Source organism: Fusarium proliferatum (assembly GCF_900067095.1).
Source record: "Fusarium proliferatum ET1 genome assembly, contig: FPRO_scaffold010, whole genome shotgun sequence".
Taxonomy (NCBI): Eukaryota; Fungi; Ascomycota; class Sordariomycetes; order Hypocreales; family Nectriaceae; genus Fusarium; species Fusarium proliferatum.
In genome coordinates this window covers 218325-239143 of record NW_022194799.1, presented here as the reverse complement: position 1 = coordinate 239143, position 20819 = coordinate 218325, and the positions used below count along the sequence as shown (strand labels likewise).

At 47.8% G+C, this 20819-nt stretch overlaps 12 protein-coding genes across 12 annotated transcripts in view; 9 read left to right on the top strand and 3 right to left on the bottom strand.

The window, feature by feature from the left end:
* FPRO_11488 (uncharacterized protein) overlaps window positions 1-220 on the top strand; it is a gene marked incomplete at both ends in the record, with an annotated part of 1251 nt that extends 1031 nt beyond the window's left edge. The window contains one exon of the mRNA XM_031220969.1: window positions 107-220. Coding sequence (XP_031086575.1) covers window positions 107-220 — 114 coding nt within the window. The remainder of the gene's footprint in view (window positions 1-106) is intronic.
* Window positions 221-544: 324 nt separating this feature from the next.
* On the top strand, window positions 545-1669 carry FPRO_11487 (uncharacterized protein; the record flags this gene model as incomplete). Its single annotated transcript, XM_031220968.1, has 2 exons — window positions 545-1437; window positions 1483-1669. 2 exons carry the CDS (start codon window positions 545-547, stop codon window positions 1667-1669), a joined length of 1080 nt encoding a protein of 359 aa, XP_031086574.1.
* Window positions 1670-1745: 76 nt separating this feature from the next.
* FPRO_11486 (uncharacterized protein) lies at window positions 1746-3921 on the bottom strand (the record flags this gene model as incomplete). The annotated part of the gene is made up of 2 exons (XM_031220967.1): window positions 1746-3338; window positions 3397-3921. The coding sequence occupies 2 exons, from the start codon at window positions 3919-3921 to the stop codon at window positions 1746-1748; spliced, it is 2118 nt and encodes a 705-aa protein (XP_031086573.1).
* Window positions 3922-4609: 688 nt separating this feature from the next.
* On the top strand, window positions 4610-5957 carry FPRO_11485 (uncharacterized protein; the record flags this gene model as incomplete). The annotated part of the gene is made up of 4 exons (XM_031220966.1): window positions 4610-5107; window positions 5155-5272; window positions 5319-5573; window positions 5620-5957. 4 exons carry the CDS (start codon window positions 4610-4612, stop codon window positions 5955-5957), a joined length of 1209 nt encoding a protein of 402 aa, XP_031086572.1.
* A 488-nt stretch (window positions 5958-6445) lies between these two features.
* On the top strand, window positions 6446-7633 carry FPRO_11484 (uncharacterized protein; the record flags this gene model as incomplete). Its single annotated transcript, XM_031220965.1, has 1 exon — window positions 6446-7633. One exon carries the CDS (start codon window positions 6446-6448, stop codon window positions 7631-7633), a length of 1188 nt encoding a protein of 395 aa, XP_031086571.1.
* A 762-nt stretch (window positions 7634-8395) lies between these two features.
* Window positions 8396-10223, top strand: FPRO_11483 (uncharacterized protein; the record flags this gene model as incomplete). Its single annotated transcript, XM_031220964.1, has 3 exons — window positions 8396-8631; window positions 8699-9295; window positions 9350-10223. 3 exons carry the CDS (start codon window positions 8396-8398, stop codon window positions 10221-10223), a joined length of 1707 nt encoding a protein of 568 aa, XP_031086570.1.
* A 491-nt stretch (window positions 10224-10714) lies between these two features.
* Window positions 10715-11023, top strand: FPRO_11482 (uncharacterized protein; the record flags this gene model as incomplete). Its single annotated transcript, XM_031220963.1, has 1 exon — window positions 10715-11023. The coding sequence occupies one exon, from the start codon at window positions 10715-10717 to the stop codon at window positions 11021-11023; it is 309 nt and encodes a 102-aa protein (XP_031086569.1).
* Window positions 11024-11892: 869 nt separating this feature from the next.
* On the top strand, window positions 11893-12269 carry FPRO_11481 (uncharacterized protein; the record flags this gene model as incomplete). The annotated part of the gene is made up of 2 exons (XM_031220962.1): window positions 11893-12000; window positions 12048-12269. 2 exons carry the CDS (start codon window positions 11893-11895, stop codon window positions 12267-12269), a joined length of 330 nt encoding a protein of 109 aa, XP_031086568.1.
* A 194-nt stretch (window positions 12270-12463) lies between these two features.
* Window positions 12464-12773, top strand: FPRO_11480 (uncharacterized protein; the record flags this gene model as incomplete). The annotated part of the gene is made up of 2 exons (XM_031220961.1): window positions 12464-12643; window positions 12708-12773. 2 exons carry the CDS (start codon window positions 12464-12466, stop codon window positions 12771-12773), a joined length of 246 nt encoding a protein of 81 aa, XP_031086567.1.
* Window positions 12774-13033: 260 nt separating this feature from the next.
* FPRO_11479 (uncharacterized protein) lies at window positions 13034-16977 on the bottom strand (the record flags this gene model as incomplete). The annotated part of the gene is made up of 2 exons (XM_031220960.1): window positions 13034-15909; window positions 15963-16977. The coding sequence occupies 2 exons, from the start codon at window positions 16975-16977 to the stop codon at window positions 13034-13036; spliced, it is 3891 nt and encodes a 1296-aa protein (XP_031086566.1).
* A 1076-nt stretch (window positions 16978-18053) lies between these two features.
* FPRO_11478 (uncharacterized protein) lies at window positions 18054-19386 on the top strand (the record flags this gene model as incomplete). The annotated part of the gene is made up of 6 exons (XM_031220958.1): window positions 18054-18338; window positions 18399-18412; window positions 18462-18541; window positions 18592-18738; window positions 18787-18843; window positions 18890-19386. The coding sequence occupies 6 exons, from the start codon at window positions 18054-18056 to the stop codon at window positions 19384-19386; spliced, it is 1080 nt and encodes a 359-aa protein (XP_031086565.1).
* A 164-nt stretch (window positions 19387-19550) lies between these two features.
* FPRO_11477 (uncharacterized protein) lies at window positions 19551-20557 on the bottom strand (the record flags this gene model as incomplete). The annotated part of the gene is made up of 2 exons (XM_031220957.1): window positions 19551-20382; window positions 20433-20557. 2 exons carry the CDS (start codon window positions 20555-20557, stop codon window positions 19551-19553), a joined length of 957 nt encoding a protein of 318 aa, XP_031086564.1.
* Between the last annotated feature and the right edge of the window lie 262 nt (window positions 20558-20819).

Sequence of the window (20819 nt, the reverse complement as noted above, 5' to 3'; positions counted from 1 at the left end):
AAAGCCTTGAGACGTTCTTTGTAACAAGGATGAGAAATAGACGTATATACCTGTTGTTTGGTGCCAAATGGCAACCTATATGGTTGAGTAAAATAAACGTCAATAGAGTGAGGACATAGATCCTGCCTGTAATGCCGAACTCGACCTAGTCATTTATTGCACTTGCCACCTCCATCGATTTGCTGATTTATGGCGAGACTCAATGCAGCAGACCACTTGAAGTCCTCGCTGATCACGATCTCATGTTGGTCGGTACTCACCGAGTCTTCCCCGCATCCCCAGGCCACTCCTCATTCGTGGAAACATCCCCCTGTCCATTCTTAACACTAACCTAATCCGCATCAGGTAATCCGATCATCCCATCACGTTAGGCTTATAAGTGACTTTGTGACTTCGCATTACTATCTCTGGAAACACGTACAATGAGGGGAAGGTAGTCACGTTCTGAATCAGCTGAGGATGTTATAAAAGCAACGTTTCTTCAAGATACAACCCCTCTCTTCTTCCCATCACTATTGTTGGCACTACTGTGTAAATCTCCATCATGTCAATGAAAGCAGTGCGTTTCCACGGACAGCAGGATGTCCGGCTAGAAGACGTACCCCTCCCAACTCTCAACTCAAACTCGGTTCGCATCGCCCCCAAGTTCTGCGGAATCTGCGGGACAGACGTCCACGAGTATCTCGGTGGCAACAATCTCATTCCCAAGCCCGGCACCCCGCACGGCATCACCGGGGAAACATCGCCCCTCACTCTGGGTCATGAGTTCAGCGGCATTGTTGAAGAAGTCGGGAGTGAAGTTACGCGCCTCCGGAAAGGAGATCGCGTTTGCGTTCAGCCGATTATCTACGATAATGAGTGCCGCTCATGCAAGCGCGGGCTAGTCAATTGCTGTGATAAGAATGGGTTTATCGGGTTGAGTGGTTGGGGAGGCGGTCTCTGTGAAACGACCGTTGTTCCGCAGGATGCTGTGAAGAAGTTGCCTGATAATGTTTCTCTCGAGGTTGGAGCGCTTGTTGAACCGCTGGCTGTTGGATGGCATGCTATCAAGATATCGCCATATCAAGAAGGTGATTCCGCGTTTGTTGTTGGCGGTGGACCAATTGGGCTGGCTGTTGTGCAGGCTTTGATTGGCAGAGGATGCAAGAACATTATTCTGAGTGAAGTCAGCTCGAAGCGAAGAGAGTTTGCAAAGAAGTTTGGCGCTCATCATGTTTTCGACCCCACCAAAGACGACATCGTGGCTGAAGTCAAGAAATTGACCGACGGTTTGGGCGCAGACGTCGGTTTCGACGCAGCTGGATCTCAGCATGCGATTGACGCTGCTTTCGATTGCCTCAAGGCCAGAGCAGTACTCGTCAATATCGCCGTTTGGGAAAAGAGGGCTCAATTGAACATGAACCAGATCGTGTTCCGTGAACGATCATATGTTGGATGGTAAGTTCTCTCTGTCGTCATTGAAGCGATTCTAACTTAGTTTAGCGCCACGTATGCTCTTGGTGACTTTGAGGAGGTCATTGAGGCGCTGTCGAATGGCAAGATTACGCCTGAAGGGATGATTACAAAGGTGATCAAGATGGATAAGGTTGTTGAAGAGGGGTTCCAGACGCTTATCAATGATAAGGATAATCATGTCAAGATTTTGGTTGATGTCAGTGCTGGTGTATAAAGAGCGGAAATGGGAATTGAATTATGTAGATTAGTTGATGGGGAGTCGATTCTGAAATATGGTACACATGTTTGTCCTAGCCCCAGCTGGGTCCATTCATCATTCCACCGTACAGGTCTATACCAAGATCTCCCAGCATCCAATCCATACACGCATCCGGACTCGCCATGTCAGGCATACCGTATGAATCTTGAGTTTCCTGCTGGGATCCAGCACTTTCAGGTTGCACGGGTGTCGCATCAGTCATAGCCGTTCTCCTAGGAAGATGAAAACCTGGATCTAGTTGTTGCATCTCCCTTACATAACGAGCCTTGACCATGAGTCTCTGAATCGGTCTCCAGAGGTTCCCTCTCTTACCCCTTTCATTCATACCCCATCGATTATGAACTGTATTGATAAACTCCCAAGCCTGATCGCATTCCGGAGACGCTGGACGAGAGCAGATTTCAGACAGCACAAAGATTACTGCATGCCACTGGATATGCGCTTTAGAGTGCCATGTCCACTTCGAGATACTGCTATTGGCCAAGATAAAATACGAAAGTTCGAGAACTTCCATCGAACTGGAAAATAGTCGGTCTCGAATGGCTGCCGAGGCATATGCGTCCCTCTGTTTCCTCGGGAAGTCAACGATGAGCCCTGTGCGGGCAACGATGAGTTGGGCGACCTTTGATATGAACAGTATGAATGGCACGGACTCGTCACAGTAACGCAGATAGCGTTCTTCTAATCGGGTCTTGAGTTCTTGGGCATTTAGTTCACCATCACCTCGTACTGCGGTGGCTGTCGACCTTGGAGACAGTGATGCATATCCAACCTTCCAGCCAGCTTTCATTACCTCGCAACGGATCAGACAGAACGTCATCTGAGTGTATCCCTCATGCTCTTGAGGAGTCTCCGTCATATGGGGGGTGATATCATTATCATTGATGTTCAGGGGAACCTTTGTGTCGAACACGTCTTCTCCTACTATAGGTTCATAACCGTGGAACTCAGAAGAGCGCATGTCTAGTAGACATATATGCCACCAGAGCCGCCGCCGTAATTCTGTATCAAATGGTTTGAGGCCAAAAGTAGTTCCGTCACGGTGCAGGCCCATGGCTTGAGCGATGTGAAAAATCAGCGATGTCAAAGACCATGTCGTTCTGGAGTCGTCTTCGTTTCGGAGACCTGAGAGGAATAGGACAGCAGCCTGGAGAAGAACGAGGCTCTGCGTATTCAGCAAGTTGGCGCGCGCCATAGCTTGCTCGACTGCAAAGCGGAACTTGTTTAGCGAAGTAGACCGTGACTCCCCGAGGACGCCTAAACACTGTCCATCATCCATGCTGATGACTGCCGAGTAGTATATGGCAAATAGCAGGGCTTCTGAGTTTCTATCGATTGTATCAAGTGAGATGATGGAGTCCCAGAACCACTGTTCTGTGGTAGGCATATGAAGGATATGCACTAGCGGAAGGACATTTTCGATGAAGATGTTCAGGAGAGTGACTGATAGGTGCATAGGAGGGTGATAGGGATGAAGAGAGTGACAGAGGGATCGATATCCGAGGACTGAAGCGCTTGTTCCAAGAGGTGAGGCCACCTCGTGTATGGGGGTCGATGGCTCAGTAGGGTTATTGACATGGTCTTCAGACAGAGTGTCCTGTAACATGTCGCGTAATTCTTCGATCTGAATAGCAGGCTAGTAAGCAGCGGCGATGAATAAAATGCGGTGTTGGAGGACTTACTTCGTTTCCCAGGTTGGCCCATAGAATGTTACTGACGTAGTAGCTCTTGCTATCATCTATCATCAGACGACCAAGTTGCTGGTCGATGGAAGCGTCAGGGGCAGAATTGTCCACTCCGGGCGGGCCATTCCTCATGCCACCGGGCGTGGATACACTTTCTCCATCTGTGCCACTGCCAGATGGAACAGCATTGGCTGTAGCATCGACCTCACTGTTAAGTTGTTTGATGATGTTTTCCAATTTTTGGAGTCGATCAACAAGACGAGTATCCAGCGTCCGTGCAGGCTTCTTGGCAGCTCTACCTCGACCAGCGGGATATGAGCAATCGTTATTAGCGCGGAGGCAATGAGAACAGGGCTTCTGGCGATCACACTTCACCTTCCGCTGGCGGCAAAAGGTGCAGCTTCGTGGGTGAAGTGGATTAGATGGAGTCACTGGAGTTGGAAGGGGAGAGTCTGAGATTTCAGCAGCGATGGAAGTCGTCGGAACTCTCGGAGGGGATTTATCTGAGATTGAAGAAGTCATGGCTGGCTCTTGAATTGTTGAGAGAATTCGAATGTAAGGGCTGAGGTGACGAACCAACATCGAGAGTCTGCCTGTATCAGCGGCTAACATCGATAGCACACGGACCAGGCGGACACGGGTAAGCTTATGCGTCTCCGACTCACACTCACGTGCCAAAATTGGTCCAATCAGTGAGCAAAGGCTGTTTCGAATTACAGGGGACCCACTATAGCTTAGTCATTGTTACAGAGGACATCTTCAGGGCCAACCGTAGCAACTTGGCCTATCTAATCAATATCATTCGCACCGCTGCGTAGCCAGCTCCTGGGTTTTAGAAGCGGTCTCTACATGATCGGGCTCGGCATGGAAATATTGATCGATGCTACCAGCGGAGGATCCGTTGTTCAGCTCTTAATAGGAGTTGGACCTCAGTTGTCAACTCGGCGCCGGCCATCGCATAAGGAGGAGGCAACTAAACTAATTGCCAATACATTTACCTGACCAAAGAAATGAAGAACGAAAATAAAAGACCAGAGGGGAGCAGCATCTACAGGATAGTCGACTATTCGCAGACTCAAGATCAATATGGAACACGCGCGATCAACTTACCATAACGCCCAAAATGGCGTCGGACCAGTAACCTACGACTGATGATCAATGCCCAGACCATCTCGTAACATTAGACGGTCCAGATGATCCCTACAACCCGATGAACTGGCCCTTCCGCAAAAAGTTCATCACCACCATTTCTTATGGTCTCACGACGTGCTGGATCACTTTGGCCTTTGCCATCTTCGCTGCCGCCATTGAACCTGTTTCTGCCGAATTCTCGTTCGGTACAGCTACAGCCAAAGACATCCAAACAATTCTCATCACGCGTTTCTTCTCGGGCCTCTTCGGCAGCGCGCCTGTTACGATTACCGGAGGTGTTATGGCGGATATATGGGCCCCTCACCAACTTGGTAGCGCGATTGTCGCATACGGGGTTACTATAGTTGGAGGTCCGACATTGGGTCCTATAATTGGCGGAGCGCTGTGCTCGAGTCGTCTAGGCTGGAGGCGGACCGAGTACCTCACTGGTATTATTATGATGGCCCACCTTGGGGTTGATCTTTTGGTGATTGATGAGAGCTATGCACCTATTTTATTGGCTAGGAAGGCCCATAAGCTAAGGCTTCGAACGCAAGATTGGGCGCTGCATGCTAAGGTGAGTTGAGCACTACACTATGAGATTACGAGCTGACAGTACGATAGCATGAGGAATGGGACGTGTCATTCAAAGAGCTATACCAGAAGTACTTCATCCGCCCTTTCCAAATGATGGCAACACCAATCTGTTTTCTCATGTCGCTCTACGCCTTATTCGTCTATGGTAAACCGTCTTGCAAACATTCCACACCAATGCTCATCAAGTCCAGGAATTCTCTATGCGAACCTCGAAAGCTTTTCCATCGAGTACCAGGAAGTGCGCCAATGGGGACCCGTAGTTGGCACCTTGCCTTTCATCGCTCTGTTGATCGGCATCCTTTGCGCAGCAGCGGTCAATATTTACAATAACAAATACTATCGTAGGAGACTTATGGAGAATGGATACAGAGCTGTTCCGGAAGCGAGATTGCCTCCGATGATGCTCGGTGGTATCGTCTTTACAGCCGGACAGTTCCTCTTTGCTTGTAAGTGGCATTGGTTGCGATGAGACTTCAAGACTAAAAATATTAGGGACCTCATCTCCTAGCATCAACCACTGGCCTTCCATAATCGGCATCGCTTTGACAGGCCTTGGCTTCACAACTATCTTCCAAGCTGCACTAGGTTATCTCATTGACACGTTCACTCGGTACAGCGCAAGTGCAGTTGCAGCCAATACCTTTATGCGATCCATGTTCTCAGGCGCATTTCCTTTGTTCATCATCCCCATGTATCACAAACTGGGAGTAGACTGGGGAACAACCGTCTTTGGTTGTATTGCTGCGGCGTTGATACCTGTTCCGTTTCTGTTCTTTGTTTGGGGTAAAAATATCAGAGGTAGGGGAAAATGGAGCAAGGACAGCGTTTAACTGCAGTATACTTGTCTCACAATCCGATCGCGAGCTGGTATACGGGCTTTGGCCACTGTGTTTTCGTAGCTGTGCAGTGTATCAACCGGGAAATTCGAGGGTCTGACGGGGAGGCCTTTATGTGTCACATGAGAATATTCAACAGCCAGCACTCCACTTGGCAACAAGCCTCTCAATTACATATTTGTTTGTCATGTCTTTCAGACCCAAATCTAGTTCAATGTTCATATATAATTGTTATTCCTCCAACCTTTATTTATTAGTCTTGCTGTCCTGTTCACGATTTCCTACTGAATGTTCGCTGCTGATGTTCACCATGGCATGAGCGCTATATATCCTGCAGAAGCATAGAGCCTTATAAGAACCTAAGCTTTGCCCAAAATCTAGACAGATTCACCATCAGGCAGCTCCAATACCAGAAACCCCATCACTAATAGTACTAGGAAAATCAGTTTCAACAGCAGGTTCATCAAGCACTCTCTTCAATAATGGAACTGTGTATCACGGCTCGCCACAATGGGGAAATTCAAGATCGGCTCCGGGCACTGGAGTACGAAGTCCATGCTCTCAAGTTAGGTAGCGGATCTTTAGCTCGCAGGTTTGGCTTGAATGAGAACCTTGAATGCGATGCGAAGTCATTCTTATCGGTGTCGGAGTCGCTGGAGGACGGAGAGGTTCTCGAATACCCTTTCATCGATTATTGGCCTGCGGCTCGCAAACAAGGTGAGATTCAACGACGAACCAAGGCTTTGGAGAATGGCATTCGCGTCATGAAGTGGAACCTTGGGCTCCGAGAGACGACGAACGGCCCATGCTCTCCAGTCTTGGTCAATAAAGTCAATCCTGCCCCGGCTGAAGATACTTACCGTTTGGCCCCTGAGTTGGAATCATTGCTAGATGACCTTCAGAAATGTGGGATGATTGAAAATAACAAGCAGTTTTATTACACCAGCACGGCTGCACTCCCGAAGCAGCAAAGGAAGAACGAAATCATGATGGCTTACAATTTCAGACGGCACGAAAATCCCGCGATAGCTGGACCTATTCCTGACATCAACCCCAAGTCTCGTGCTGGCAGAGTAAAAACTAATCCACATCCTAACCTTTCCATCAAGCACTCCATTCTCACAGATTTTATTCTTGACGCTGACCGTGGTATCAGGAATGTTGCCTGCAGTCTCTACCTCCGCCGCGAATGCAAGCCGCAGTACATCTACAGCTTCAACGAGCTTGAAGCTAATATGTTCTACGACTGGAGATGGGTGCGTTCTCTTCAACCTGGAGATACTCTTGCTGGGGACATAGAGATCCTTTGCATACGTAACCAAATGATGTGCGATATGGTCGACAACAGGGAAGAGACTATCTTTGAGGATCGCGCTACACTTTGGCCCTCTGTAGTCTACGAACGTCTGAAGCCTGATTTTCGCGAGATTGAGAAATCTGGTTTCCGCGTTTTGGCGTGGCGGTTATGCAACGTAGATGGGGTTGTGCCCTTGTGGTTGGATCGTTATGGCTTCTGGATTTCTGGCGTCCCCGTCCACAGCGGCACTAGAGGTGCCTTATTGCTTCTGATCCAAAAGTTCTGGTACTCGATTTGGGTTGAGGTTCGGTGGATCGCCAAAGGCTTCAAACTTTTGTCGGGCTTGTTTCTGGAAGCCCCTTCTTTACCATAGGCTTATCATGCTTCTTCCATGCGATGGTTTAAATTGAATACTAGTCTTAAGTATTAAACTTCATTTTCATTATAAAATTTGTATTTGTGCTTTATGTTGTGCTCATTGCGAGATTGACCTGGTGATAGAGAACGCTGAACCGATCTTTGAAGCACATTCGTGCTGGGATTCGCATGTTATCATAGGAGTAGGCTATTGACATAATTATTAAAAAAGAAGACAAAAGGCCACTGGTAAATATTGATTCAAGAGTCTATCCCAAGCCAACAGTCTTGACCACTGGACCAAAAGGCCTCAGACTGTTATAATCAGTGTACTTTAGAATATGAGATAGTGGCTCGCTCAGCCGTTTCAATCCTGGATGCACTGCCTCACCCTCATTTCAAAAGGCCTCACGGACCTCTTCCTGTATCACTCCATACGCGGTACTTTCTATCACGGGTTGTTAACCACCAGGCCAACTTGCATTAATTCGACGTTGCTGTAACATTGAAATATTGACTATGCCTTAAAAGGGAGGAAATGTCTTTCAGCTGGGTGGGTCAGGGAGTAGGTTCCCTGTCGTAACATGGGCTTCTCCCCTAATCCAGAGCCAACATGCATATTTGAGAACCAACATGCAGAACTTGAAACCAATACAGATAAGTGCAAACAGGCCATTGAAATTACGAAGAAGGCACTGCCCCCCAATGTCTTTTCGTAATTTCTTTCCTTCTTGTCTCTTGGCGATTTTGCTTATACGCCAATCAGTGCTTCAACAAGATGTTGTTTGACGCTTTACTACTCGGCCTTTTTCTAGCGACAAGGCCATTCCTAGTCTTCGGAAGCGCTTCTGTTATTCGTGCTGGCAACACGCCTGATTACTCTGCGTACAACACACTGAGTCTCGCTCCAAGAAACCCCGCCCGCCCGGGCCGACAGCCAAAAGACTCGAAGCAGAAAAACAGCACGTCTCTAGACACAAGTTGGGTCAATGCTGTTCTTTTCGCGTACACGGGGTGTGTTAATTCCTACAAGCCACTGAACCCTTAGCATCATGTCCTGACTATGTTGATCTGTTTGCAGTGAGCAAGAGCTGGATTCCAGGCAAGGAAACACTTCAGTTTCCGCCAGCATCGAAATCACTTGCGCGACATGCTATATCAAAGGAACCGCTACCACAGAGTTCAAATATGACCGTGAATTCAATATCAGCCGCGCTTTTAGCAACTTTACAAACCAAGTCAAACGCGAGATCGAGAGCCTTGCAGACGAAACGGCCGATTACATAGAGAATTACATCGATACGGTGGCAGATAATCTGGAAGATGGATTTGACTTGGACGATTTCGACCTACCGCCATTGGATTACAACTTGAATGTTGACATACCCGAAATCCCGGAGTTCCGACTTCAGTTCCAATTCGACGGCGTGGAAGTATACATGTTGATCGACACGGTCCTCTCGGCTGGTGCCACCTATACTCTGAACCTGTACACTTCTACTACACCTGCAGGCTTCGCTGTTCGAGACAATCTGGAAATTGGTGTGATCTTCGCCATTGACCTCATCCTGTCTGTAGAAGGAGAGATCAACATCAGTAGCGGGTTCCACCTCAGACTGGATGATGGTGTTTTGTTTGACATTGCCATCTTCTCAAAGGAAATTTCTAGTCTTACGATGTAGGTGTTGTTTCTGTGACGATTTCTTGATATAAACTAAGAGAAGGCCAATAGAAATGGTGGCGACTTCGAATTTCTGCCAGTCACTCTCGAGAGTGCCGGTGTCGTGTTCAAAGCTGTTCTACGTGTCGGTGTAAAAGCAGGCTTTGAAATAGCATCGCCTGAAGTGTCTATTGCTGGGAAGACAATGTTTAACGTTGGCGGAGGTGTCGAAGTGGGAGTATTTGCCAACATTGCCGAGTTAATCACCAACGTCACTCTTTCCACGGATGAAGACGACGACTGCAGCCTTCGCGTTGAGGAAGTCTATCAAATAGCTGTTGGCGCTGCTGCTGGAGCTTCGGTTGCTATTGATGATATGACATGGGGACCAGTGCCCGAAACGGAGATTCCTGTCTTCTACACAACGCTGGGACATGCTTGTGCCAGTCAACGAAGCAGCGATGCTTCGTTATCCGTCACGACGTCCCCGGCACTGGAGGTGAGAGAGAAGAACGATGACGAAGTTGAGATGGAGACGACAACAATATCTACCAAAGCGACATTCGTTGTTGTAGCATGTCAATCAGAAGGATTGGTCAACTGCCCAATGTCGCTTCAGACAACGTCGAAGTACACCACGACACGGACACATGTCACAGTCATTCCACCTGACAGCGAGGCGAATTTCCCCGAGTCCGTTAGAAATACTATAACGAGCTTGATTCCATTTGGAAACGGCGCAAATAAGTTGGCAGCAATGTCTGGAGTTCCGTCTTCTTATGTTCCGCCAACCACGACAACTTCAGCTAAAGAAAATGGCAAAGATGATGATCCAAATGGCACATCGAATGGGAAATCTGGCGGAGTTTCCAAAAGTGTCATTATCGGTGTTAGCGTTGGCCTTGGAGTGCCCTTTCTCTTGGGAGGGATCGCTGTGGTTTTGTAAGTGAATATTTTGCATTTTCTCCTAGAGTAAGCCTCAGTTGCATCAGTAACCAGCTATTCTCTATGGGTCTCAGTTGTTAACTTTTCTTGTTTACTAGGCTTTTGAGAAAGAAGAGACGCTCTGTCCCTGCAACGTCGCCGGCTCCCGTTGAAATCATCGAGTCGACTTCACCGTCTTCAAAGAATCATGGTGTTTTAGTACATGAGCAGAGAGATCCATGATTGTTCATCATAGAGTTGATATATTCAATTCAATCAATCTTTCTGTATAAGTCTGATGGAAGGCTCCAAGGTCATGCAGATTGCGTCGAGGGAGCATCGGTGTTTATAGATAATGACAGAAAGGATCTTTATGCGATTAAAATTTCTATGCTTTAAACCCGTCTCAGATACCAGGGATTACCACTAAAGAAACAGCATCAGAGCCTACCAATTTCTTTCTCAGTCTTTAGTCCTACACTTATATCCCTTTCTACGCAACCCACTTACGCAATGGCTTCGCCAAATCCATCAACACAATCCTCCAACGTGGGCGACGCGGTTCACTGCGACGATTTAAAGTGGCTTCCTCCAGCCCCAAAGATCTGGATCAAACTCATCGAACTCACACCTGAGACCGGTGCTTATACAGTCATGATCAGCGCTGAGCCTGGAGGTGTTCTCCCTCGCCATCGGCGTGTCAAGGGCGCAGAGATTTACATCTTGAAGGGAAAGGGTGACCATCCGCAAGCTGGACACTTTGAGAAAGGTGATTATGTTTCAGGACATGAGGGGGCGCGACACGATCCGCTTTTTTTTTGAGGTGGAGACGGAGATGTTGATGATCAGCGAGGGAGCGTCGGTGTTTGTGGATGAGGATGGAAATGATCTTTATGAGATGGACATTCCGATGCTTCAGAATCTTGCGGCTTCTGTGGCATGATGTTCCGTAGACCTTAATGAAGACCTCGCTTTGGCTAATACAGACCTTAACTGCTCTTTCCGACTATAGTTCAGGCCTTTAAAATGTTACGATCAGTGTACTTCGGGTTATGGGATAATGGCTAAGATCTTTTGTGCCATCAATACATAGTAAGATTCAATCTTTGTAAGAAGCTTAGCAGTAGCTACGGTTTCAGGTTGAAGTCCGGTGTTAACATGCTGATGATATCAAATGTGATTGCAGATTACGATTGTGTAAGAAAACTCTCCTCAGCAGTGGTCAACAAGAATCTCAGGAGACTTTTCGATACAGTCGTATGACTGTAAGTTCCATTACAGGAAAACCTAATCTGGTTGCACCTACCCCACATCCGCTTCACAGACCTTGTAGGAGCGGCTAATGCCCAGCGGATATACGGATATAGATGGATTTGCTGTTAGTGTCGGATACCCCTCCGCTCGGTGTTGTATCAAATTCCGACCAAGTCCGGTGTCCAACTGAATTACGAAAAATAACTCGTATCATTGGTTACGATAGAGATTCAAGGTCCGCAGCGATGTCTGCATTGGGGTCGGATTGAGCAGCTCCAGTTGACATGTAGTGTGCCACCTCCGAACCTGTGCCAAGACTAAATGGGGTTTCCCAGGAATAAAATAAATTTATAGGAATAAATATAATTCTTTCTCATTGGATCCATATAAGTTCAACTAGAAGTCGTTACAGTATAACTGTTATCTTATCTCGAATCATGGTGCATGTTGTTGCTGTGGCCGGCGGTCAAGGAGATGTCGGCAAGACAATTGTTGAGGTTCTTAGCCAGAATCAACAAAACCGGGGTTTGGTTTTACCTCGCAAGGTAAGAGATAATGGCTCTTGCTAGAATCATGTGCTAACATCGTCAAGAAGGTTGATGATGAGTCCGCGATTTACGTGGACTACACCAATGTAACTCACATTCGCGATGCCCTTGAGAAACACAACGTGGAAGTCGTTATCTCCTGTCTGAACGTCATCAGTCCGGAAGCAAGTCAGGCAGAGGTCAATTTGGCTCGAGCCAGTGACTCTTCCAGTACAACCCACAGATTCATAGCTAGCCAATGGTCCATTCCAACACCCCAAGGGTGAGACACTCAACTATCTTTACAGTCGCTCGAGCCTAACGTGTTTGGATCAGCTCTACCCGACTCCGCAGTTGCCACCCTGGCCGTCCTTTCGCAAACGAAACTCGAGTACACAGTCGTCTCCAATAGGCATTTCTCTGACTACTATGGCTATTATTAAGTCAAGACTCATATCAAACATGCTGATTTCTAGTCGACATGGCCAACAAGGCGGCTGCTGTCCCAGGTTCTGGCGAGGATAAGGTCGTTTCCACTGACAGCTTTGATGTTACACGTTTCGTTGATTCCTTGTTGAACACGGACGAGGAATGGCTCAAGCAAAGTGTCATCATCGGTGAGAAGATTACGACGAACGAGATTAATGCTATTACTAAGGATGTAAGAGGGAAGTCACAAGGCAACCATTTTCACGTCATATCATATCTAATGTAGCGTTATGTAGGTGAACGATTCTCAGTGGTCCATGACAATGTATAAAAGTGAAGCATCTAAAGGTAATCGTATCTGAACGGTGAGCTTAGGTGACAAGAAAAGGGTAGATACCATGTCCGGGCATTTGCTGATATTTCTTTGAGCCAAGATGCCATTAGTCAAAGAATCTGCCAACTTTCCAAGGTCGGATAATAAAACGCTCAAGTTGTTACAACAAGTTCAAGATGCTGACGTTTGGTTATTAGCTAACTAAAAAAGAATCATATTTTTTGAGGGTCAGTTGTAGCATGTATTTTAGCCACGACGAACTTATTCTTCCGAGAGCTATGCAACATCTCACTTTCCCCCATTTCCAATCAGGAACTGAAAGACTTCCACGTCACCTATTTCCCTTGCGACATCAAGCGGCGTCCTTGACTTATAATCCAGAGCATTAATATCCGCCCCTTTCCCTATCAGTATGGCGAGCCTCTCTCTCGCAGACGAAATACGCGTAGCTGCCACGTGCAATGGCGTCATTCCTAGGTGATTGCGAGCATTGAGGTCCATACCAGGCTGGTCGGTGAACGTTGACAGAGTTTCCAAGTCTCCATAACGTGTCACATGATGCAATGGTGTTTGAAGAGTATTGTCCATGGCATTGATGTCGGTCCCGCGGCTAGTGACCAGCTGAATTATGGCGCAGGTTGAAGGGATGGCTTCTGCCCGCTGTGCGAGGCTATGGAGACACGTTAAGCCAGATTTGGTGCGAGCATCAGCCTTTGCCTCATTCTCAAGAAGCAATCGAACAATCTCTAGGTTTGCTGTGTTCCTCTTCACAGCGGCGTGGAGACAGGTGAGACCTGTGTTGTCTTGAGCCGTTGCATCCGCTCCTTGTCTAATCAGGAACCCTATCTCATCGATGGAGGCCTTTATCACGGCCAACATGAGAGGTGTCCGGTTTGCATGATCTCTGGCTTCGATATCTGCTCCGGATCTTAGAAGTGCTTCCATTGTGGCCTCAGATCCTTCCATTTCTGCAGCAAGATGAAGGGGTGTCTCTTTCCAACGGTTTTTTGTATCAACATCTGCCCCTTTCTGCAAAAGGAGATTCACTACCTTGTTATTGCCTTTTTCAACAGCTAGACCTAGGATAGGTGTCTCATAAACGCCGCACGTGTTAAGACCTGCCCCTGCATCGAGCAGGAGCTCGACTACTTCCGCGTGGCCGTTGCTTAGTGCAAGCCAAATGGCACTTTCTTTCTTATACTTTTTGTGAATGTCCACATGGTGGTCAAGCAGCCATCTCACTATGTCAGAATGACCATGTTTAGACGCAAGCATTAACGGTGAGTACGGCGCTCCAAGGCTACTTATGAGTTGAGCGTCTCTCTCAACAAGAACCCTTGCGATTCCCAAGTATCCATTCTCGCAAGCCCAAGAAAGTGGGGTTCGGCCGAAGCCGCCAACATCTATGTTACGCCATAGCCCTTGTGTAATATCCATCCCTTCATAAAGCGCGGAGGGTAAACGCAGGAGCGCAAGGACGCTGGCTTTATCCGCTTTAGCCATGGCAGCTATAAGTGGATATACATATCTGTCTTTCTCTGAAGGCATGATGGGAGTAGTATCGCTCTCTAGTCTTTTCCGTATGAGTGATGAATGTCCTCTGTCCGCAAGTATATATAGCAACCCAGCATCTGGGCTGTATTTACGGACTTTAAACTTCTCAAACGCGTTGACGACCCCTTTCCAAGCAAAAGTCCGAAAGCTCTCTAAGAATATTTCTTGGTCAGCAGTATTTGCTGCAAATTCAGAGTGATGCAGAACGAGTTGACTAGCATATTGAAGGAAAGGGTACGCCCTAGTCTCCGCAATGACCTTGAGCTCAAAAGCATTGTAGTCTTGGACTTCGAGCTTTTCCTTCTCGACAACAAATTCGAAGTAGGAATAGCAGCACATTTTCAACCTGTCATGGCCTACGCTCTCCCAGTCTGGTCCGAGTTCTGGCCATAGCTCATGAAGACCCTTGTCCTTGATGAGAAAGTCGCGAACAGACTCGTGTATGAATTGAACTCTTAGGTGCTTGACTTTTGTGATCTCGGCCAAACCCTTAGATGAACTGATAACACAACGGTCAAAGCAGTCTTCTGAGTCCTCTGTGTCCACTTCGGGTACATTGAGGTCTGCCAGTCCCTCCAAATATAGCCCTGACCAGATCGCGTGATAGTATTCGTCCGGCTTTAACGGTCGTTCGCTGAGTAGGATCCAAAAAAGAGACAGTTGGAGTTCCTCCATATTGCTATTGTCTCTTTTTAGTAGGTCTTTGAAAAGCTCACTTAGACCACTCGGAACCTGTTCAAGTCGTCTCCTCACGGCCAGGCGCCCGCGGCAATTCTCTTTGTTCATTATGTCGACCACGAGGACAACCCAGAGGAATACTCCCGCTGCTTTCTCAAGCATCTTCTCTTGAAGCTCTGCTAGCAGGGGTCTGTCTTTGATTCGAAGATTGGACTTGATATATCTCTCGAGATCGCTGGCATGTCCGGTTTGCTCCTCGAGGATGACACGAATGCCGTATTTTATATCAATGTAGGGGTAATGGCGACTGGAGAAACAGACGCGAAGATCGATGTTATTTTCAGTGCATTGCTCGGCCAAATCCTCGAAGTATTCGACTAGATCCATAACTTGCTGTTCGTCGCATTCGTCAAGGGCATCGATGAAGCATCTGAATGATCTTTGGCCAAGCTTGGCTACTGCGGCACGGAGCAGGTCCTTCAGGACGTTCAATGGAGGGCAACCACTTTGGTTTCGGGGCAAAAGATCCGGATCATCCAAGACGCATTCGAGGTCGGGAAATCCATGGAACAGTTGCAAAAGTAAAGATCGATACATGCCTGAGACAGTCTTTTCCAACATCTCTCCACGACCGTTGAAGAAGAATGAGGTAGTGAGGCTCTGGTGTTTGCGGTCCTTTTTCTTCGACTCCAGATAGATGAACTTCATAATAGTGGACTTTCCAGCTCCAGGCTTTCCTCTGATCCACAAGAAGCCGCGATGTTCCGGTATTTGTAGCGGGTCTATCCATGAAAGGTAATCGGGATGCTTGAGAAACCATCGGCAGGTTTTGGAGTGCGCGGCTTTGATAATGGATTTGCGAACATCGATCTCTTCGAAATTTAAAGATTTGAGTATCTCTTCGTGGCGCTCGGATACCATGTTGTGCTCAGCTAGAGGAGATTAGTCTTGTAGGGGGAGACTATGGCGCCGTGGAATCACTTACATTGCGGTTGATGGTGGCCAACATACGATAGTTGAGAGTCTCCTCTCCATAGTTCCAAGAACTCATATGCGTAAGCTGCTGCAGTTGCCGCAGCATATCTCTGCCACCCTTTCGATTTGTGAGAGTCAGAATAGTCGCAGATACCACGAATAGGCAGACAAGGCATGATATCCATCAGACCAGCAGCCTCCATCTCAAAACAAAGCACATCTAGCTCTCGAGCGATCTCATCACGAACAGTCGAGTCCTTCATGACAGTGTTTGCCGAGCCAATACCTCCATAATGAATGACCGGGTCAGTAGACGATCGCATTTTTCTCGTCTCTAGCCTAGACGAGTCACACTCATCACAAGATGAAAACGAAGAGGGGTGCTGATAAGACTGCTGAAAGAGACGATCTGGCTCGCTGGGTCGAGAATAAGCAGCGTAGGTCCCCATCTTCTCCCACAATATGGAAGGAACTCGGCTTTCACTGAGCTCATGTCGTGATCTCAGATTTGAGATGACTGTTCGGATGGTAGAGTCAGGTATTTTGGGAACTGCCGTCCGTTGAAACCCGTTGCTGAGTGTTTTCCCCATGTCATACTGCATGACTCTGACGCCCACAACAATATCTCCAAGTCTTATATCAGCTTTGAGCGGCACCCCGCCACCAATGCCTACCATCAGGCCGATCTCAATGTTGGGGAACGTCCTTCTCATGTTACTCAAAACAGTCGCAGCATTATTCGTCCCATAGTGGTCAGTCGGCAGGCAAGCTATCACCACATTGTGATTTTTGATGCTCCCCAGCACGTAAGAATTCATATCGTTAACTTGCCATGGACAGTCCGCGTGCTCCTCGTCGAGCATAGCGCGGGCTGCAGCCATCTCTATGTGCAATGCACATATCCAGGCAACTGTATAGCGGTCATGGATGGCCTCATTTTCAACCTGGTGGAAGCCAGTTTTGCGTCGTTTTGCATGGTAAGGCAGCGCGCCATCTTCACTGTGAGACAACCGCCGCCCCTCCATTTTGACCCAATTCACTCAAGCTGTTGGCTTAGCTGATGTTGGCTCTTCAGCTTGTCGAGACTGGTGAGGCTTTCGACGAAGTTTTCAAACATTCACTGAGGCATGGATGATTGCCTTCCACTGATGCAAGATGATGCTGAGGGGAAATTTCAGATCAGGCTGCGCAGACCAACATGCTGCAATTCAGCCTCACCTAGGACTTGGCGACATGATCCCTGCTCATATCACGTGCGCTTATCTGGCTTTGCATAGGTAACATGAGGTACAAAGAGCTTGAAACATACAGACTGAAAAGTGGTCTAACTATGGAGTAGAAGCTTCATTTATGAGTTAAATAAATATTCTTTTCAAAGTAGATCTTATTTCTCAGATCCATCTTTAGCTGAATGCGCTCAACAATTCCTCGTATCGGAGAGTTCATAGCAATAGCTAGTCTACCTGTTAAGCCACGAAACCTCCCGGCGCTGCATCTCTTGCCTGTGATATATAACTCTTTTCTGAAGCTACCAGTGAAATTTCGCAAGGAGTTTCTGTCAGTATAACCTAAGGTTAAAACTCACGTCGTGAAATATTTATTTGTTTTGTCTATGGTCGTTAGTCACGTGTCACTCAAGTCAACATAACTAGAAATGTGAGGAAATGAGGGCAACGGCTATACCAGTAAAGCTTGAGAGACTGCACTCACAGATGTTTCCTTTCGCGACTCAGAGTTTAAATTGTATGTCTGAACTCAATTACCACTAGCTTCATCACTAAATGAGCCTACATATAAGCCCAGGCTCTGTAGGATCAATTTTCGCTCAGATACTTCGATTGTTATTGGTTGGGAATCAGCACTTATCTCAGCCATCATTCCTCGCTTAACATCAGCTGGCATACCTGTTTTTACGGGTTCGTGCTCAGTGGTCAAGACAGCGTAATTTAAGAACCAAGATGCCGCCCAATTTAATTCGAAGACAAAGGTTATTAGACTGTACATCTCACGATTGAGGTTTCTCGCTTATTCAGTATGCATCTGCCATCTTTGCTAGCTACCGCGCTCCTTGCTGCTGCGCCAAGCTTGTGCGCACCTACTCATGACTGCGGCTGCAATGCTCTTCTCGTTCGTAAAGAATGGTAAGGATACCGTCGCTGCACCAAACAGAGACATTTCTGACTTCTTCTCCATTCGGACTGTTAACAAGGCTGGCTTTTTTTGTAGGAGAACCTTGAGCACCGAAGAGAAGCATGAGTATATCGGTGCGGTCAAGTGCCTCGCGACGAAGCCTTCACAGACTGGAAACATCTACGCCGGTGCCAAATCCCGTTACGACGATTTTCAAGTCAGCCATATCGTAAATACCGACTTTATACACTACGTCGTAAGCCGTCGCCCGCTTTTGCGCATCTTTAGTGAGATATCTACTGACCGAGCTTCACAGGGGTTCTTCCAAGCGTATAATTATCGCCATATCATTCGAATGTCAGGAGCTGATGAGAAACAGGTGGCATCGGATGTTCATAGCCCAGTATGAGAAAGATCTTCGAGATCTCTGTTGCTATAGTGGTGCTCAACCTTATTGGGGTATGTCTATCTCAACAAAACATTTACGACAGCTAATGACCTGAGCCTAGACTGGACACTTGACTCTAACTCTATGGAGGACTTCGAAAGTTCTCCCATCTTTGACCCAGGGACAGGCTTCGGAGGCAACGGCGTTTTCATCGACATCAGTGGCTGGACAAACGTCACTAGAAAGGTCTCCGGCAGGACAGGAGGAGGTATGTCATGACACATTTTCGGGACTGGGAAGCGCTAACGTGAAACAGGCTGCCTTACCGATGGCCCATTTGCCAAGGGAGAGTTTGAAGTGCATGCAGGTCCAGGTATGTCTCTATGAGCGCCTTTAAAGCAACCGACTAACTGTACAAGACAACTCAACTGCTTACAAACCACGTTGCCTGGCACGCGACATCTCTGCAGAATATGGCATCTCAAAGCTCAACCAAACCGTAGTCGACTGGACTATCGAGGCCAAAGACTTCTTCGAGTTCGACCAGCGTGTCCAAGGCGGCGTCAGTTCTGAATCTCAAGGATATCACGGTGGCGGTCATCTGGCCATTGGCGGTAGTCTTGGCGAGATGGGCGACATGTACTCTTCGCCTGGCGATCCTATCTTCTGGCTGCATCACACCAATGTTGACAGACTCTGGGACAAATGGCAGAGGCTGGATTGGCCTGCTAGGAAGAGCGATATCAGTGGTCCTGATACTCAGTATGCGTATCCTTATGATTTCTTTGGCGAAAAGGAGTACAAGAACATCACTCTTGCTTACGTGATGGACTTTGGCAACTTGCTTCCTGATAGGCGATACGTCACGGTTGAGGAAGCTATGGACACTCAGCGACTGTGCTACACATACGAGTAATGGCAAAAGGTGGTTTGTGATATGGTATAATTCTTGTTGATTATATTTGAAAACATTAACTATTACAGAGTGAAATGTAAAGTACTGTGAAGTGAACTCATGTAGACATCGAAACTTGTGTCATAGAGTCCCGCAGCATTAGATCGTGAAATAATAAACCCCGCTTAGTTCTTCTTTCCACAAGCAACAGGGAAAGCCTGGCCCTCAAAGTCGTGAGTCTTGGTACCACTGGGAGTCGTGACAGAGAACTCAAACGCAGAGACAGCATTCTTGTTACCCATGACATTGCGAACAGGGTAGTGACGTCCAGCGATGAGGTCAACGTGACCGCACTGAGTAGGGTTGTTGAAGTGATAACCAGTAGCAGTGAGGACGAGAGCAGGAGCGTTGGGGTCAGTCTCGCCAGTTCCGCACTCGAAAGCGTTGCCTTGGCCGAAGTAAAGAGTGTTGGCGTTGTCAGCAGTAACGCAGAGCTCGTAGGTTCCAGTCTCGGGAGCCTGGTAGTAGCCGGTGTAAACGAGGGTGAAGTTGTTGCCGTCGACCTTGATTCCGCCGGCGAGAGTGCGGTGGTAGCCGATGTACCAGGCCTTTCCAGCGTAGCCGGCATCAGGGAAGATCTGAGCGTAGCCGGCAAGATCTTGCATGTAGTCTTGGGCGAAGTATGTCTCGCTTGTGACCGAGGAGTCGAGAGGAGTGAGATCATCGGTGATGTAGTAGGAAGGAGGAACGGACATCTCGTCGTTTCCGTAGCCGCGCTCGAAGACGTTCTTGTAGTAGTCGACGTTGAAGCCGGCGGCTTGGCATCCGGGCTCGATGGCGCAGGGGGTAGGGACGGGGACGTTAGTGGTGGCGGATGTAGCGCTGGTCTCGACGGCAGCGGTCGTAGTGGGGACCTTGATCTCGGTTGAGGTGGGCTCGTCTGTGCTGAGAGTCTCAATAGGAGTCTCTACAGTGCTGGTCTCAGCAGTAGTGGTGGGCTGAGGGATAGCTACAGTGCTTGAGAGTTGTTAGTGGGTATTGCTGAAAGGGTCGGATTAATGTCTTACCTGCTGGCGCCCTTGATGACAACTGTGCTGGAGATGACAGAAGCGGGAGGGTGAGGCTTGCAGGGGCCTGCTTGGGCGAGGCCGATAACGCCACTGAGGGCAATGAGGGTCTGAGAAGCTCGCATTTTGAATAGTGACTGAAAGAGTAGTGAGATAACGAATGACGTTCACTGGGAAGTGAGTAAAGAGTGAATACTGCAAAAGAGTGCGGTGAAACGAGAGACTGAGCGATAAAGACCGATGACCAAACAAAGGAAATCACCGGAACCTTGTTACATTTATACGATCTCGTTCATCGTCTGTTTCCCTCACGCTTTGACTCCTATCATCCCATATAGCCTCTCTTATTCCGTTTCATTTCAGCAGCCCCTGCAACGGGGAGCCAAA